General features: G+C 44.8%; 1 protein-coding gene across 2 annotated transcripts in view; it reads left to right on the forward strand.

Annotated features, from left to right (window-relative positions):
- Nucleotides 1–15,865, forward strand: part of LOC306981333 (carboxyl-terminal PDZ ligand of neuronal nitric oxide synthase protein-like) — a gene marked incomplete at its 5' end in the record, with an annotated part of 286,117 nt that overhangs the window by 239,402 nt on the left and 30,850 nt on the right. For both annotated transcript variants that reach the window (XM_079580914.1, XM_079580913.1), the window contains 2 exons: nucleotides 1,940–2,102; nucleotides 12,207–12,365. In XM_079580914.1, coding sequence (XP_079437040.1) covers nucleotides 1,940–2,102; nucleotides 12,207–12,365 — 322 coding nt within the window. The remainder of the gene's footprint in view (nucleotides 1–1,939; nucleotides 2,103–12,206; nucleotides 12,366–15,865) is intronic.

Genomic DNA, 15,865 nt, shown 5'->3' on the forward strand with positions numbered 1-15,865 from the left:
TACTGCTGTTTATGCTCCTGATTTTACAACAAAGGCCTCTCAAAGTACAGCAGTTAACTTGAAAAGCCGATAGAGCCTTCTTTGGAAAGGTTAAAGCGCCTGTTCTCTCCGCGAGTGCACGAGGTGGATCTATAAATGAGGCAGTTGTTCGGGAGCGTCTGTGTGCGCTCGGCTCAGTTCTGGTCGACTGTGTCCAAATGACCTGGGATTAGCTCCATTGTTCCACCGCATTAAGGGGGGGGGGGGTTTAAAGGGCACTGCGTTTAAGTGCACTAGACTGGTAACTCTCTTCACACCTCACAGATCTGCGCTCAGACTCGGTGCAGAGGTGTCGCCCAACCGCACCTGCTCCGGTCTCACGCGCCCCCCGCTTTACCAGGGCTTTCCCGCGGGACACCGGCGGTTCCCAAAGCAGGGTTTGGGGGGCAGAAAAGACGGTCACTCACCAGGCATGTGAAAATAAATGTTTGGTAAAGCAAGAGTGTCTCTTTATGTTAATTTCCAAATGGGTTTTAGTCATAATAATTGGCAGCCCAAAGAGTGTAGCAGAATTATAAACCCTGAAAACAGTTGTTCAGGTCGGTGGGGAGTCCTTGCCTCAAGTGGAGGAGTTCAAGTGTCTCGGGGTCTTGTTCACGAGTGAGGGACGGATGGAGCGTGAGATCGACAGACGGATCGGTGCGGCGTCAGCAGTGATGCGGTCGCTGTATCGGTCTGTCGTGGTGAAGAGGGAGCTGAGTCGAGGGAGCTCTCCATTCACCGATCGATCTACGTTCCCACCCTCACCTATGGTCATGAGATTTGGGAAAAAATCCAAGTATCGAAAGCGGGTACCAAGAAAAATGTATGTCTTTAGAGACAAAGGGACCTGATCTTGTTGACCTCTTCTCTTTTTACAAGCGACACCCTCTAGCTAGCGCCGCAGTCACATTGTACAACAGCTGCGCACATGCCAGATGACCGTCTGGTTTGGAGCAACGCTGTCCTTGCGCCAGGTGGACGATCAGGCCCATAGCACTGATGCCTGTTGGTCCAGGGACAGCATTACACGGAGTTACTCAGTTGTTTCAGTTTGAATAAATACCATTCAGGTATCTGATTTACCGATCGATCTACGTTCCCGCTCTCACCTATTGTCATGAGAGTTTCCTTAGCAGGGTGGCTGGGCGCACCCTCCGAGATCGGGTGAGGAGCTCAGTTACCCGGGAGGAGCTTGAAGTAGAGTCGCTGCTCCTTCACGTCGAAAGGAGCAGCTGAGGTGGCTCGGGCATCTGTTCCGGATACCTCCTGGTCGCCTCCCATTTACATGATGTCACACCATTCTAAATATCCTATAGTTTAGAGCTGCCTCCGGCTACTCCTTTTTGCTGGCCCGGAATTGTAACCATCCCTCACAGTGCACCCCGAACACACCCCTCAGAGCAGGGTTCACCACTGACACCACTGATGACATAGAATCCAGGGGCCTCATTTATAAAGCTCACGTACGGACAAAACGAGGCCAAAACCTTCCGTACGAGCTGTTCTGCGCCAAAGGTGGTATTTACTTTCCAACATCAGAGTGATTAAAAGCTTATTCTGTAGTTTCAGGAAGGTTGAGCTCTGGGAATGGCACTGGCAAACATCACGATCAGCGTCTAAAAGGCTCTTCTTTCCGTTCTAAAAGTGTATTTGGAAACGTTTTATGGATGAGATACTGCACTTTTTTTCCTCCGTACGTGAAGTTTGGGTTTTGCTCGTGCGGACTCTTATAGGCAGAGTCTCACGGACAGTTTTATAAATGAGACCCCAGGAGAATCACTGAGCTTTGAAACGTTGGTGCAGCTAAGAGTTCTACTGTGGTAACTCTGGGTCAATCAAACCCTGACCATATAGAATACACTTCTGAACGTGTGATCCAGCTCTGTCTGATCTCCGCCGTTTCCTGTGGTCTTCTCAGGTGCACCTCCTGAAGGACCAGCTGAGCGCAGAGGCCACCGCCAGGATCGAGGCCCAGGCCCGGGTGCACCAGCTGCTGCTTCAAAACCGAGACCTGCTCCAGCACATCTCCGCCCTGGTGCAGCAGATTCAAGAGCTGGAGAGGACGTCCCAGCCAACGTCCAGTGAGTGTTGGTTCATTGGTGATGTTATAGCCTGATCCTCTGTTCGGATCAGGCTATAACGTTCTGCTAGACTCTGCCCTTCCCCTTCGCAAACCACCAGCTTTTTTATTTATTTACAGCCTAATAGTTATTATACTTATTCCCCACATGTCTCTATATAAAACAATTAATTAGTTGTATTTTAAAGAGTGGATATTGTTTTGGGTTTAGAGAGTAGGCCGCTAGACATTTTTGACCTCAAAAGACAAATTACAAAGCTATAACATAAAACATATACACTACAAAAAGTCAATATCAAGCATTGGCTTAAATGACTTGAAATGAGGAAATGTATCTTGTTTTGAGCGGTTTTCACTCATTTAGACACTTTTCCTGATCGGACCAAGTTTACTTTGCTTGTTTGAGGACATTTCAGACCAGTTCTAGGGTAAATCTCGCTTGAAATAAGAAAGTAAAATTGCCAATGAGACAACACCAATTTTCGTACCCCATTGGCAAAGAAAATGACCTGAAATAAGGACGAAATGTATCGAAACGAGTCAGAAACATCTCAGAACAAGTGAAATAATCTAGGACAAATGCCCAAGAACTTCTTAACTAGTCAAAACAACTAAAATTTGGATTATAATGCTCAAATTGAGATGTTTATACTGATCCACTTAAATACGTTTTGCAGTGTAGGCCTATGTTTTTGTATAAGAGCCCTCTTTATACTTTCACTATTATTGTATCTAAATAAACCCAATTTCCCAGGAAAGCCAAACACTGCCCTTTTCCAGGCGCTTTAGGTCTACATAGGCTAAGCATTAGCTGCTTTATTTCCGTCCAACTTAATTACACTGCAGCACAATGTCGTATGTTGTGATCTTCACCTGGGAAAAATCCCAGTTACCAAGTTGCTTGGAGCGAACCATATGTCGCAGAATAGAAACGTACAGATGTTGACATCATTTCCATCCATTTCCGGGTCACAATGTTCAGCACATTATCACCTTCTTTGTTCATCGTTTGCCTCTGACGTTTGTGGATGTTGAGGCTGATCAGACGGTGAGATGTGACTCTGCTGTGTGTCGGCTCTGGCCATCAGTGATGTGTGGGCTAGACTTTTTTCAGCCTACATATACAAGTCTTTAACTGGTAGAGGATCATTTAAATGTGGTGGAAAAAAATCCTAGTGATAACAGTATTTTTTTCAAAAATAAATATAGTAAAAACCTCAAAATCCACTGTTCCAAATTATTATGCAACTCATCGTTTCAATACGTTTTAAAGCTTGTAATTAACTGAAAATGGTCATTTGTTGTATTTGTAGCATTAGGAGGTCATATTTACTGAAATCAAAAGATATTTCAATCAGAAAAATATTAACAGGTCAAGCTATATTTTACCAAAGGAGCCCTTGTGTGAGAGCAGCTTCAAAATTCTTAAATCCATTAAACTTGTGAGTTTTTGGACAGTTTCTGCTTGGATTTCTTTGCAGGATGTTAGAATAGCCTCCCAGAGCTGCTGTTTGGATAAAAAAAACTGCCTCCCACCCTCATAGAAGTTTTTGTTTTGGTGAGGCTCCAAAGGTTCTCAATAGGGTTGAAGTCAGTGGAGGAGGGGGTCCACATCATGAGTTTCTCTCCTTTTATGCCCATAGCAGCCAGTGATGCAGAGGTTTTCTTTACAGCAGCAAATATGATATGTATGAATGGATCACAGCTTCAGTTCTGTCCAAAAAGGTGATTTAAAGTGTCCTAAAACTAGCTAAAGAGATGCAAATCTGCAAGAACCAGCAATACTAGAGTTGTCTATGGTTATCATTCCCAAATGAACGTGACCGGCGAGTGTCCCCTCTCTTTCTCTCCCTGTCATATGGGATATCGGAGAGATGTACGACCTCCCTCTCCAGTGTTTGCAAGTTCACAAACCGAATGTGGGCCTTGCATCAAAAGGTTTGCCACTCCGGGGGTCCACGGCCTGATTTTTCACATTTCAATCTTCTTTCAAAATGTCAGTGTCCTTGGACTTGGACATATTTGTTCGGTGTATTGCCCCCACATCACTCAGCCCTGTGGGGGAGCGAAGGGGAGAGAGAGACAGTTGGATGGTGATCAGGAATTCCGGGCCGTACAGTAAATCCTCCGTGGTGCCTCGGATACTCCGGGGTAATAGCGTGGTCCGAAAGCCGCTGCTAATGTGCTTAATATGCTCTCCACTGCAGCTGTGCGTGGGGCGCCGAGGGAGGGAGGGAGGGGTAGTCGTGAGGGGGGTTGAAGTGTGAATGCGCTGACCTTGAGCTGAAAGAGGTGTATCATGAACACAAAAGGCCAGGCTGTGACAATATGTTCACGTTCAGAGGTAAATGGAGGGAGAGACGGGGAGAGAGGGGGATGACAATAGAGAGAAGTGGAGATGGATGGATGGATGGATGGATCATTTGTTGCATGGGGAGGTAAATGGATAGATGGATGAATAGATTGATATAGACGCAGACAGGTGAAGCTCAGAAAGGTAGAATATCATGAAAAAGTTGTGAAAAGTGTGGAAGTAAAAGGTGCACAAGCCTCAGGGATGACCTCAGTCTGGAGAGGACTGTCAGGAAAAGGCCATTCAAAAGTGTGGGGGGGCCTTCACAAGGAGTGGGCTGAGGCTGGAGTCAGAGCATCAAGAGCCTCCACACACAGACGGATCCTGGACCTGGGCTTCAAAACGCCATGTTCCTCTTGATGAGCCGCTCCTGAACTGCAAACAGAAGCGTCTTGTGTGAACGAAAGCACATTTTGCAGAGTTCTGGAGAAAGAATGGAGAAGCACATGATCGAAGATGCTAGAGCTCCCAGGTGAAGTTTCCACAGTCTCTGATGATTGAGGAGCCAGGTCTTCTGCTGGTGTTGGTCCACTTTGCTTTATTGCAGAGTCAACACAACCGTCTACCAGGAGGTTTTAGAGTACTTCATGTTTCCTTCAGCAGACACGCTTTATGAAGATGCTGACTTCATTTTCCACACTGCCTAAAGTACCAAAACCTGGTTCAATGACCATCGGATGCTTGGTTGACCAGCAAACTCACCTGACCTGAACCCCAGAGTGAATCTATAGGGCATTGAGAGACAGATGAGAGACATAAGACCGAACTATACAGAGGAGCTGAGGGAGCTGCTGAAGCATCCTGGGCTTCAAGTACAAAGGCCCAAACCAGAGTACTTTTGATTGATTTCATGCATTATGCTTCTGAGATTTTTGGATTTGAGGTTTTTTACAAGCTGTAAGCCATAATCATCCAAATTAAAACAAATATATGTCACAATATCATATAGTAGTTTCACATTTTAAATTGTTTTACAGAAATAAATGAACTTTTTCAAGATATTCTAATTTTCCGAGTTTCACCTGTAGATTTACAACTTTGGGTGAATAAACTGATAAAACTGCCCAGGAGCAGTGCCCTGTCAGTGTTTAAATGTAACTCTGTATCTGCATGTCTCACCTTTTCCCACATGCACATGCTGTGTGGAGTTAAGAGGCTTGTTTCTCACACCTGTCAAACTGAATCAAACTCTGCAGCTCCTATGATGGCTTTGGAAACTGGAGGCAGGATGGTGCTTTACCCTGATCAAGCAGGAATTACTGCAGACCCGGGTGGGCTAAACTCGTGAGAGAACAAGAGCTGACGTTTTGTGATCCTGAGAAGAGCCACAAATGCACCGGCCATTTGCGAGATCCAGGGACGGATCCGATATCTAATCACGATAAACTGTAACCTCATGCCAGGCCTTGTGTATTTATTTTCAATAATGTTCATTGTACTCTGACATATGTCACGCCTTTATTTTGATCGATGATTATGGCTTACAGCTTGTAAAAACCCACATTCAAAATCTCAGACGATTAGAATATTACATGAAATCAATAAAAAAGATTTGAAAACTATAATCATGCATAAGTACTTGCTTGGTTTGGGCCTTTTACTTGAACGACTGCCTTAATGCGATTGCCTTCAAGGATGCTCTCAGCCTGTGGCTCTGCTGAGGTGTTATGGAAAACCAGGATGCTTCAACCAGAGGAATCTGACGTTTGAAGCCCATGTCCAGGATCCGTCTGTGTGTGGAGGCTCTTGATGCTCTGACTCCAGCCTCAGTCCACTCCTTGTGAAGGTCCCTCACACTTTTGAATGGCCTTTTCCTGACAGTCCTCTCCAGACTGAGCTCATCCTGAGGCTTGTGCACCTTTTTCTTCCACACTTTCCTCTTCCATTTAACTTTCTGCTTTGATCCAGCACTTTGAGAACATGTAACTTCTTTTGCTGTGACCTTTTGAGGCTTTTGTCAATGATGGTTTTCTGCACAACTGTCAGGTCAGCCGTCTTCTCCATGATGGTGGATTCTACTGAACCACTGAGACCATTTAAAACCTCAGGGACACTTGATTATCTGATGAAAAGGTGACACTTTGAGCTACAATATAGTTCCTTTTCACAATATTCTAATCTTCTGATATTTTTGAATTTGGGGTTTTTACAAACTGTAATCCAAAATCATGATATAAAGTGAGATCAAGCCTTTATTTGTCACTTTTGATTTATTATGGCTCAGTTTGTAAAAAAAAAGACAAATAAAACATCTCAGAAAACAAAGGCTTGACATATCTCACTTTGCATGTCGTGAGTCTTATATTAGTTTCACATTTTAAGTTGTATTACAATATTCTTCTCAGTAAAACGGGGAGTGTTTGAACGTCTTCATGCTGCATTCATAGTATTTCTGCTCCGTTAGAGTTCGTCTTTTTCCATTTGCTAATCTAGATCTCTTTCTGTGAACATGAGCCCGATCTTCATCCATTACAGGGTGATCAGAAACTTGAGGATCACAGAAGCCGTTCCCGGAGCCACGATCTGCCTGACTGGTGTTTAACCTGCGTCTGGCTTCGTCTGAGGCGGCTGCATGAACACCTCTCACCCGTCGCCTCAGGACAGAGAGCGAGCGAGCGTGGGGAGAGACACAGACTCTCACTGGAGGGTTTTAGAAGGAAACCCGGCTCTGGACGACCAGGATTGGATTTTGGAGCGAGAGAGAGGGCGGAGTTAACTGAATCGAAGCGTTGTGTCTTCCGGGTTTGAAAAATACCTCCAGAAAACACTTCTATTTATCACAAAAATGAGTGCTCAATAGCGGTAGAGGTACAATATATCATATAAATGCCTATACTTAACTTTGGAATGGCTAAAATAGCATGATATAGATCCTTTAAAGTCTTCAGTCTGAGACCCAGGCTGTTTTAAATGCACACGGCATAAAAAGCGATCGAAAACACGCAGTGTTTCAAAACGTGTCAACAATATTGTCATTGAAAATTGACTTGAAACTGAGATATTTAGGCATTTGCCTCTTCCCATAACGTTAGTGTCCGTCCAGAAAGGAGAGAGTTGGAGAGAGGAGTTAATCAGAAAGAAAAGTATTCCATAAACCCAACAATTAAATATAAATTAAAATAATCATAAGGTGCTGAGATGAATAAATTGGCCTAGCAAGAATAAATATCAGTTAAAAGCTAAACTAAAAAGATGGGTCTTGAGAACTACACAGAAAGGGGTCTTGTCATGGTTTATAGACTTTGAAAAGGGCATTTTTCACTTGGATCCAAAATCCCCTCAGAGAAAAAAATCTTTAACTAATATATCAACACAAACCCATTTCCTCACTGAAAATACAGACCATTTTGACCATTTTTATGCCTCAAATCTTGGCACCGACATCTGATCCAGTATTGGCGCTTCTCCATCACCCTCTCCACCGCAGCAGCAGAACCCTCCGCCTCCTCAGCCTCTCTGTCTGCTCCCTCTTCATCACCTCACCGCTGTAACCGCCGAGGTTTACGCATCGACATCCGTCCATTCAACAAGCCCCTCCTCCCGTTTGCTCTCAAAGCGAAATACACTTTTGGATGACATTTTTCCCGCTCCTCCTCGGCCGTTTCCTCCCAAAGCCGGAGCCGATGATGAAACCGTCTGAAAGCTCCGCCGTGTCCCGAACGCAGCCAGCTTGATTTATAATGGCCGTGTGATTGATTGGGGCGCAAAAATCACACTAATCTGCCCTCCATATATTTCCATGGATATTAACGCACGCATAATTCTGCTGCTGCTGCTGCTGCTGCTGCTGTGGCCGTTTAAACTTCAGACCCCCCCCAAAGCAGCCTCTGGACATGGGCGACTGGAGGTTTTGCATTTAAAAGAAAGGATCTCATACTTATTCTACAGCAGCGTTTTCCGGAACTTATTATTCTGTCTCATGCAAACAACCCAGGACCCCCCCACACACTAAAAGGTAGAAAGAACATCATTCGATTTAGTTAATGTCTGCATCCTGGAATTGTTGTTAAGACTTACAATCATCTTACGACCCCCACTTCAGTGTCCTGCGAACCCCACTATGGGAACCACTGTTTTAGGGAAGTAGAGAAAGATCAGAGGTGCTCAAGTGTGACCCTCAGACCAATTTTTGATGGCCCTCAAGCTTCTAGTTTTGTTGGCACACATCGCTATAGATCAGGGGTTCTCAACCTGGGGGTCGGGACCCACTAGGGGATCGCGAGACAAATTTCGGGGGTCGCCAGAGCATATAGATAAAATATATATTTTAATATTATTATTATGGTGTCGTAGCATACATGCTATTTTACCAGGGTGCCATTATTTGTTCTAAATTTAATTCATTTTTGTTTTAGCCATTGTTTTTTCTTTGTTTTTGAAGAGTTATATAGGTTTAACCTCTTAACTCCCGCCTGAACCGAGAGGATCTTTTTCCTCACGTCATCACATTTTTTTTCCATCATTTTTTTGTTGGGTGTTCAACTCATTTTTGTAAATTTTTCATCATTTTTTTGTCATTTTTTGTCACATTTTTGTCAATTTTTATGTTAAATTTTTGTAATTTTTTTTGTCATTTTTATCACATTTTTGTCATTTTTTGGTCGTTTTTTTGTCATTTTTTCATCACATTTTTGCCACTTTTTCATCAATTTTTCATCACATTTTTGTCACATTTCCATCATTGTTTTCGTCTCAATTTTGTTGCTATTTTCACACCTTTTTTCCAGAAGCTTTTGGATTGGGGTAAAGCCATACTGGAGAAAATGTGCTCGGTTCAGCTGTTGGAGCTTCCCAGTGCACATTGCCCCTTATGGCGCCTCCTGCAGGTGGTGGGTCCACAGAAGGACAGCCTCATGGTTCTAACCGGGCCTGTTGGTCTCTCATAAGGGGCGTCTGAACCGCTCTTTGTCCGACCTGTCACCTCGGACCTGTTTGCCATGGGAGACCCTACTAGGGGCACGAAGCCCCCGACAACAGAGCTCCAGGATCATTCGGGTGCTAATATGAGAGACAGGGCTGGCATTGTAGTTCTGAGCCTAAATAAAGGTGGGGGAACTGGTTAAACCTGTCTTAAGTACACACAGTTGAATGTTTGAATGCATTGACCACTGATTGGTGACCCTCTATGCTGTAAACATGTCAATATGCGGCCCTCGGTGAAAAAAGTTTGACCTTTCAGATAGACTGTAAATTCTTTGTTCCTTGTTGCTGGTACTAGTACATTTTAGTTTCACACGACTTTGTTTTAAAAAGAAAAAGGTGGGTTAGTTTTGTACGCGTCCTCCCTTTTGACCCTTTCTTCTCACTTTTGAGCTCCAGTGCCATACAGACCACCCCACACGGTATTCACCTGTCCGGCACAGATCCATGTATATTTACACCCAGGCCTCAGAGGTTCGAGCTACATCCCTGCGCTGTTGGCAGAAATGCACTTCTATAGGTGTGTTTCCATTCTTTATTTATTTTCCCTCCACACGGTTGGACCTGCCCATTTCAATTACGCTGATGACTCACCGCTCATCTGTATTCTGGAGCCGCCGCTCTGCGCTTGTATCCTTGGATAACCAACACATTTTGACAAAGATATTTTTCACAACAGTGTTTTCATAAAAAAACACTAATAATTGAAGATGCATTCAACCTGCACCGAAGATATGAAGAATGAAGCAAATGTGTCATTTTATACATGACCATCTTTATTTTGCTTTTTTAACTACTACCCCATTACAGTGGGAGGAAAATGTTTGTGAACGCTTTGGAATTTGTCACATTTCTGCCTAAAAAATGTGGTTTGATCTTCATCAAAATCAAAAGAATAAAGTAAACAGTGTCTGCTTAAACTAAAACCACCCAAATATTTACATGTTATCATAGTTTTATTGGCCATAAGATGTAAACAGTCACAGGACAGGGAGGATAAAGTAAGTGAACCCAGGATTCTCGCTGAACGGTCCAAGAGATTCATCCTGATCGTTGTGAGCGTCTAATCTGCAACGACAGTAAAGCAGTTTCTGTTGCAAAAGAAGAGTCTGCCAGTTATTTAATACAGGGGTTCACTTATTTATTCCACGCTTTTGTGAATGTCTGTTGTGAATGTTTTTTTCGTGATAAACTTGAATTTATTTTTCTGTTGATGATATCACATTGTCCAGGCCCTGAGGCAACATACCATCCCCACACCATGATGCTTCTGCCCCAGACTTCACAGTGAACATAGGGGTTTGATGTTTGATGTTGATGTGCTGTTCCATTTTTCCTCCACACATGATTTTTTTTGCCGAAACCTTTCAACTTTGGTTTGCGAAAGAGCACTTGGACACTCCACAGCACTACTGGCAAAATGTACTATGGACTGATTTAACCCAAAGTTGAATTGTTGTTCAAAACTGTTGCAGTTCAGCGAGATTCCTGGGTTCACTTACTTTTCCCTCCCTGTCCTGTGAATGTTTACATGTTATGGCCATTAAAAATACCGTAAATGCTCTAATACTGGCCTGTATTCCATTAGTGGCCGTGTCTCTAACAGAGGCCGGGTCTCTAACAGAGGCCGGGTTCGCGGCTGGCGGAGGCAAATTAAAGCCGGTCTCTAAAACAGGCCGGGGCTTTTATTAGAAACTATAGCGGTAGAAATATTCCCCATGTTAGGAATTTGTCTCATACTGGTGTAAATGAAAACTCACGTGCAGGAAGTAAACAAACGGAAACCCGGGCCGATGGGGGACGCTGTGGAGGAGCTGATCCGAGCGTAACTTTGGCACAGATTTAGCCACTTTTCAAACCTCCTGTGACTATATTTGGAAACAGGGCAAGAAACAAATGTTGTGTGACCCTCCAGGGTTTTAATAAAGTCTCCATCGCGTCCTCAAAGCACGTCCAGCTGCTCCGTGTGCAGGTCAGTCCCACGCCTCAAAATAACTCCTCCCATCAGCGCGAGCGTCTCGTCTTCTCTCGGGTCAGTCTCATGATCGATCACAAACACAAACGCTCCGTCTAAACTCGCCTTTTACACGAGATAACAACAAATAATCCGGTCCGCGGTAAAAACGAAACAGAAACCTGCAGTGACATTGATGTCAAAGCTCCGCTAACAGCAACGAAACACTTCCTGTTGTCCCGACAAAATAAAAGGCGTCAATGTTCCAGCCGCTGGGAGAGGGTTTGAAATGTTAATTAATAAATGAACCTAATATTTTAGGTGCAAATGGACGCAAATGTCGTTTTTCTTCATTTTCCTGGTCGTCCGTTTTGCTCAAATAGAAATAAAGGCCTGTCTCTAATTTTGGCCTGTTTCCAATAAAGGCCTGGTCCTAGATGCCCTTGAGTAAATAAAGGCCCGGGCCTATATTAGAGCATTTACGGTATGATACATGTAAATGTTTGGGTGGTATCAGTTGAACCAGACACTGTGTTTTCATTTTTATGATTTTTAATAAAGATCAGACCACATTTTATGACCGATGTAGGCAGGAATGTGAGAAATTCCAAAGCGTTCACATACATTTTCCTCCCACTGTAAGAACCATTCCAGTTCCGAACCTCAGGGAGTGGTCTCTTTATGTTGCTAATTCTGGAACAGTCTTCCAGCAGATGTGAGACAGGCTTCAACTCTGACGATGTTCAAATCCAGGCAGAAAACAGTTCACTTTTTACACTTTTAAATTGATTTCATTTCATAATTTATTTTTGTTGATTTATTTGCCTTTTAAATGTTTAAATGAATAACCATATATATATATTCCGTTCTCTCCACAGTGGGGTCTCAGGACAGCCTGCTGGAGATCACCTTCCGCTCCACCATCCCCCCGGTCATCTGTGCCCCCTCCACCCCGAAACCAGAGGTCACCTCGCCCCCGCTGGGCCTGAGCAACCACCCCTTCACCTCCGCCAACGGGATCGCGGGCAGTCCGATAGGTATGAGCACACGCCTCTTCAAACCCGAGCCGTTTCGCTTCCTCCCGGGACCGCCTTTGCCCTCGGCCCCCGCCCGGCCGCCCACCTCTCCGGGCGCCCTCCCGGCCAACTCACCGGAGGAGCAGGCGGAGGTGGTGGTGCCCCGGGACCCCAAGCCGGCCAACTTCGCGGACTTCGCCGGCTTCCGCGAATCGGGCATCGCGTCGGAGGGAGACTCGGACTCGGAGGACAGCGAGGAGGATGAGTTTTTGGGGTGGGGGGCGGACGCGGAGACTGTGCGGCTGCTGAACGTCCTGAACAGACACGTGAGGTCGTGTGTGGGGGACGAGATCGCAGTGTGACACAGGGGAAAAGTGTCACTGGCCGCTCATTGTGTTTAAATGTAGCAGACACAACTTCACCAAATGTATCTACGAAATGTATTCAGCGGGAGCACTTTACTTTACAGCACACTAATATCATAGTATCAAAAAGGAATAATAGATAATGGATACACCTGATATAGATGATATTTCATGCTTAACTTAATACTTCCTCAAGGCTTCATCTCCTGTTGGAGTGGAGTAGAACTTGGCAAAGGTTACTGTGAGCAATCTTCAGTCTTATGACCCTCTGTATTATACAGTATATAGGATCAGTCTGGAGTGTGGAGTGACACACTCTTGCTGCTTGTTTCAAACTCAAGTAGAACCAGACTGGTTTATTTGCAGTCGAGTGTTGTTTGCGAGCTGCGTCACTCTTGGGCATAGACTGTAAAAAACACATGGAGACTATTCCACAGTCTATGTTCTTGGGACATGGAAGTCTCCTCGATTACAATCCATGGATGGTGCACTGGAGGGCCGGGAGTTTTTTACCAATCTGCGGTAAATGACCCAGAAAGCATCGACAGTTGGTGAGTTCTGTGTAAATATTTGCACAGAACCGCCATAAACACCTCAGTCTGGATTTTTCCTGGCAAGCATCCATCTTGTAGAAAGCATTGTCACCAGCCTAAACCTTGAGGAAGTGATTTGATTCATCAAGTGTTACTAGTGTGCAGTAAAGTGAAATGTATCGGGCACATACAGCTATAGTTTGACATTGAGTCCTTTTCAAGATACTCTTGACTCACAGCAGCTCCCATGTTTGATTTCCAGTCTGTGTCAGGCCTTCCTGTGTGGAAGTGCTCACCATGAATGAACAATGCTGAAAATCTACTAAGGGTCCTGGGAATTGCCTTCTGGTTCCCCTCTTCTGACATGTCTTCATGCCCCATATTTGTTGACTTTTTATTGTCCCTGTAGGGAAATTTGTCATGTCCAAGGACCCATCTTGAGCCAGGATCGTAGTCAGGAGTAGGATGAGACTACTGTGCACGATTGGGACATATTGGCCTTATGTTACGAAACTGGATCAGAGGGTTACCAAGGTACCGTAGCTTCGGAGTTAACTCTTGTAGTACTACGAAACTGGATCAGAGGGTTAGCGAGGTACCGTAGCTCCGGAGTTAACTCTTGTAGTACTATGAAGCTGGATCAGAGGGTTAGCGAGGTACCGTAGCTTCGGAGTTAACTCTTGTGGCACTACGGAACTGGATCAGAGGGTTAGCGAGGTACCGTAGCTTCGGAGTTAACTCTTGTAGTACTATGAAGCTGGATCAGAGGGTTTCCAAGGTACCATAGCTTCGGAGTTAACTCTTGTAGTACTATGAAGCTGGATCAGAGGGTTAGCGAGGCACCGTAGCTTCGGAGTTAACTCTTGTAGTACTATGAAGCTGGATCAGAAGGTTAGCGAGGTACCGTAGCTTCGGAGTTAACTCTTGTAGTGCTATGAAGCTGGATGAGAGGGTCACCGAGGTACCGTAGCTTCGGAGTTAACTCTTGTAGTACTATGAAGCTGGATCAGAAGGTTAGCGAGGCACCGTAGCTTCGGAGTTAACTCTTGTAGTGCTATGAAGCTGGATCAGAAGGTTAGCGAGGCACCGTAGCTTCGGAGTTAGCTCTTGTAGTACTATGAAGCTGGATCAGAAGGTTAGTGAGGTACCGTAGCTTCGGAGTTAGCTCTTGTAGTTCTATGAAGCTGGATCAGAGGGTTAGCGAGGCACCGTAGCTTCGGAGTAAACTCTTGTGGTACCACGAAACTGGATCAGAGGGTTAGCGAGGCACCGTAGCTTCGGAGTTAACTCTTGTAGTACTATGAAGCTGGATCAGAGGGTTAGTGAGGTACCGTAGCTTCGGAGTTAACTCTTGTGGTACTATGAAACTGGATCAGAGGGTTAGCGAGGCACCGTAGCTTCGGAGTTAACTCTTGTGGTACTATGAAACTGGATCAGAGGGTTAGCGAGGCACCGTAGCTTCGGAGTTAACTCTTGTAGTACTATGAAGCTGGATCAGAGGGTTAGTGAGGTACCGTAGCTTCGGAGTAAACTCTTGTGGTACCACGAAGCTGGATCAGAGGGTTTCCAAGGTACCGTAGCTTCAGAGTTAAGTTTAGTGGAACTACAAAGCAGCATCAGACTGTTGGCAAGGTACAGTGAACTTAAGTGGTACTACGAGGCTGGGTCTCTTCGTATCAGAGCAGACCTCTGTAACATGCCCTTGGCCTGTGCCCTGCTTTGGGGCCGGACATAAGACAAGAAGATACAGTAGCTCTTTAACCAGTCAGAAGAGAGAAACCAATTCTTTGAACCAAACTATGCCAATGTGAGGAGTGGAGTGAAGAGAAGAGGCGAAACGAGGAGGAAGTGCAACCGGCTTGTGAATTCTGTTGGATAGTATTACTGCGCACATGGATTTGATCACGTAGAAGCATCATCTTCCAAGTTTCTGACTTAGGATGACATAAGAGAGAGTTCCTTGGCCGCTCACGTCTGGGTTTGCACACTCAGAAAAGAGAAAGTCATCAATGATAAGTTCAATCAGCTTCGGATTAGGGCCAGGGAGAAGATGGAAACTCCACACAGAAAGGTCTCGATGGGTCTGGGACTTGATCCCGGGACTTCCTTGCTGTGAAGCCCCAATCAGTCACATCATCAAACATTAGCAGCTCGATAGGCACAACTGTCGCCTTGTATGTGTTTAACCACCTGCGAGCATCATCAGCAGTTTTACTATTCTAGACGAGTGTGGAGCGTTGCGGTTCGCTGAACATCCTCCAATTGTGTTCGTTCCAAAAGTAGTTGAATAATGTATCAGAATCTGGGTTTTCTGCTAAGGTCGTGTTCACATTTGGTCCACTCGAGACAAATTCTGGCGCATTTCCTGGAAAAGTCCATTTGGTTTATGCAGCTGGGGAACGCACACAGACTCTGGTGCGTCGCCCATTCCCAACCAAGCCAAGAAAATAAACTCAAAGATGCACTTTCTGAATTATCCCATCTTCGAACAGAGAAAGTCAGACTTATGAAGCTCAGATTGAGACAGTGTTGAGAATTTAGGCTTCGCAATCTGTTAAAATACACTGGAATTTTGCTAACTCTGGATGAAAATGAAGGACAACTGATTGACACTTGCATTTTG

This window comes from Gobius niger, assembly GCF_951799975.1.
Source record: "Gobius niger genome assembly, chromosome: 22".
Taxonomy (NCBI): Eukaryota; Metazoa; Chordata; class Actinopteri; order Gobiiformes; family Gobiidae; genus Gobius; species Gobius niger.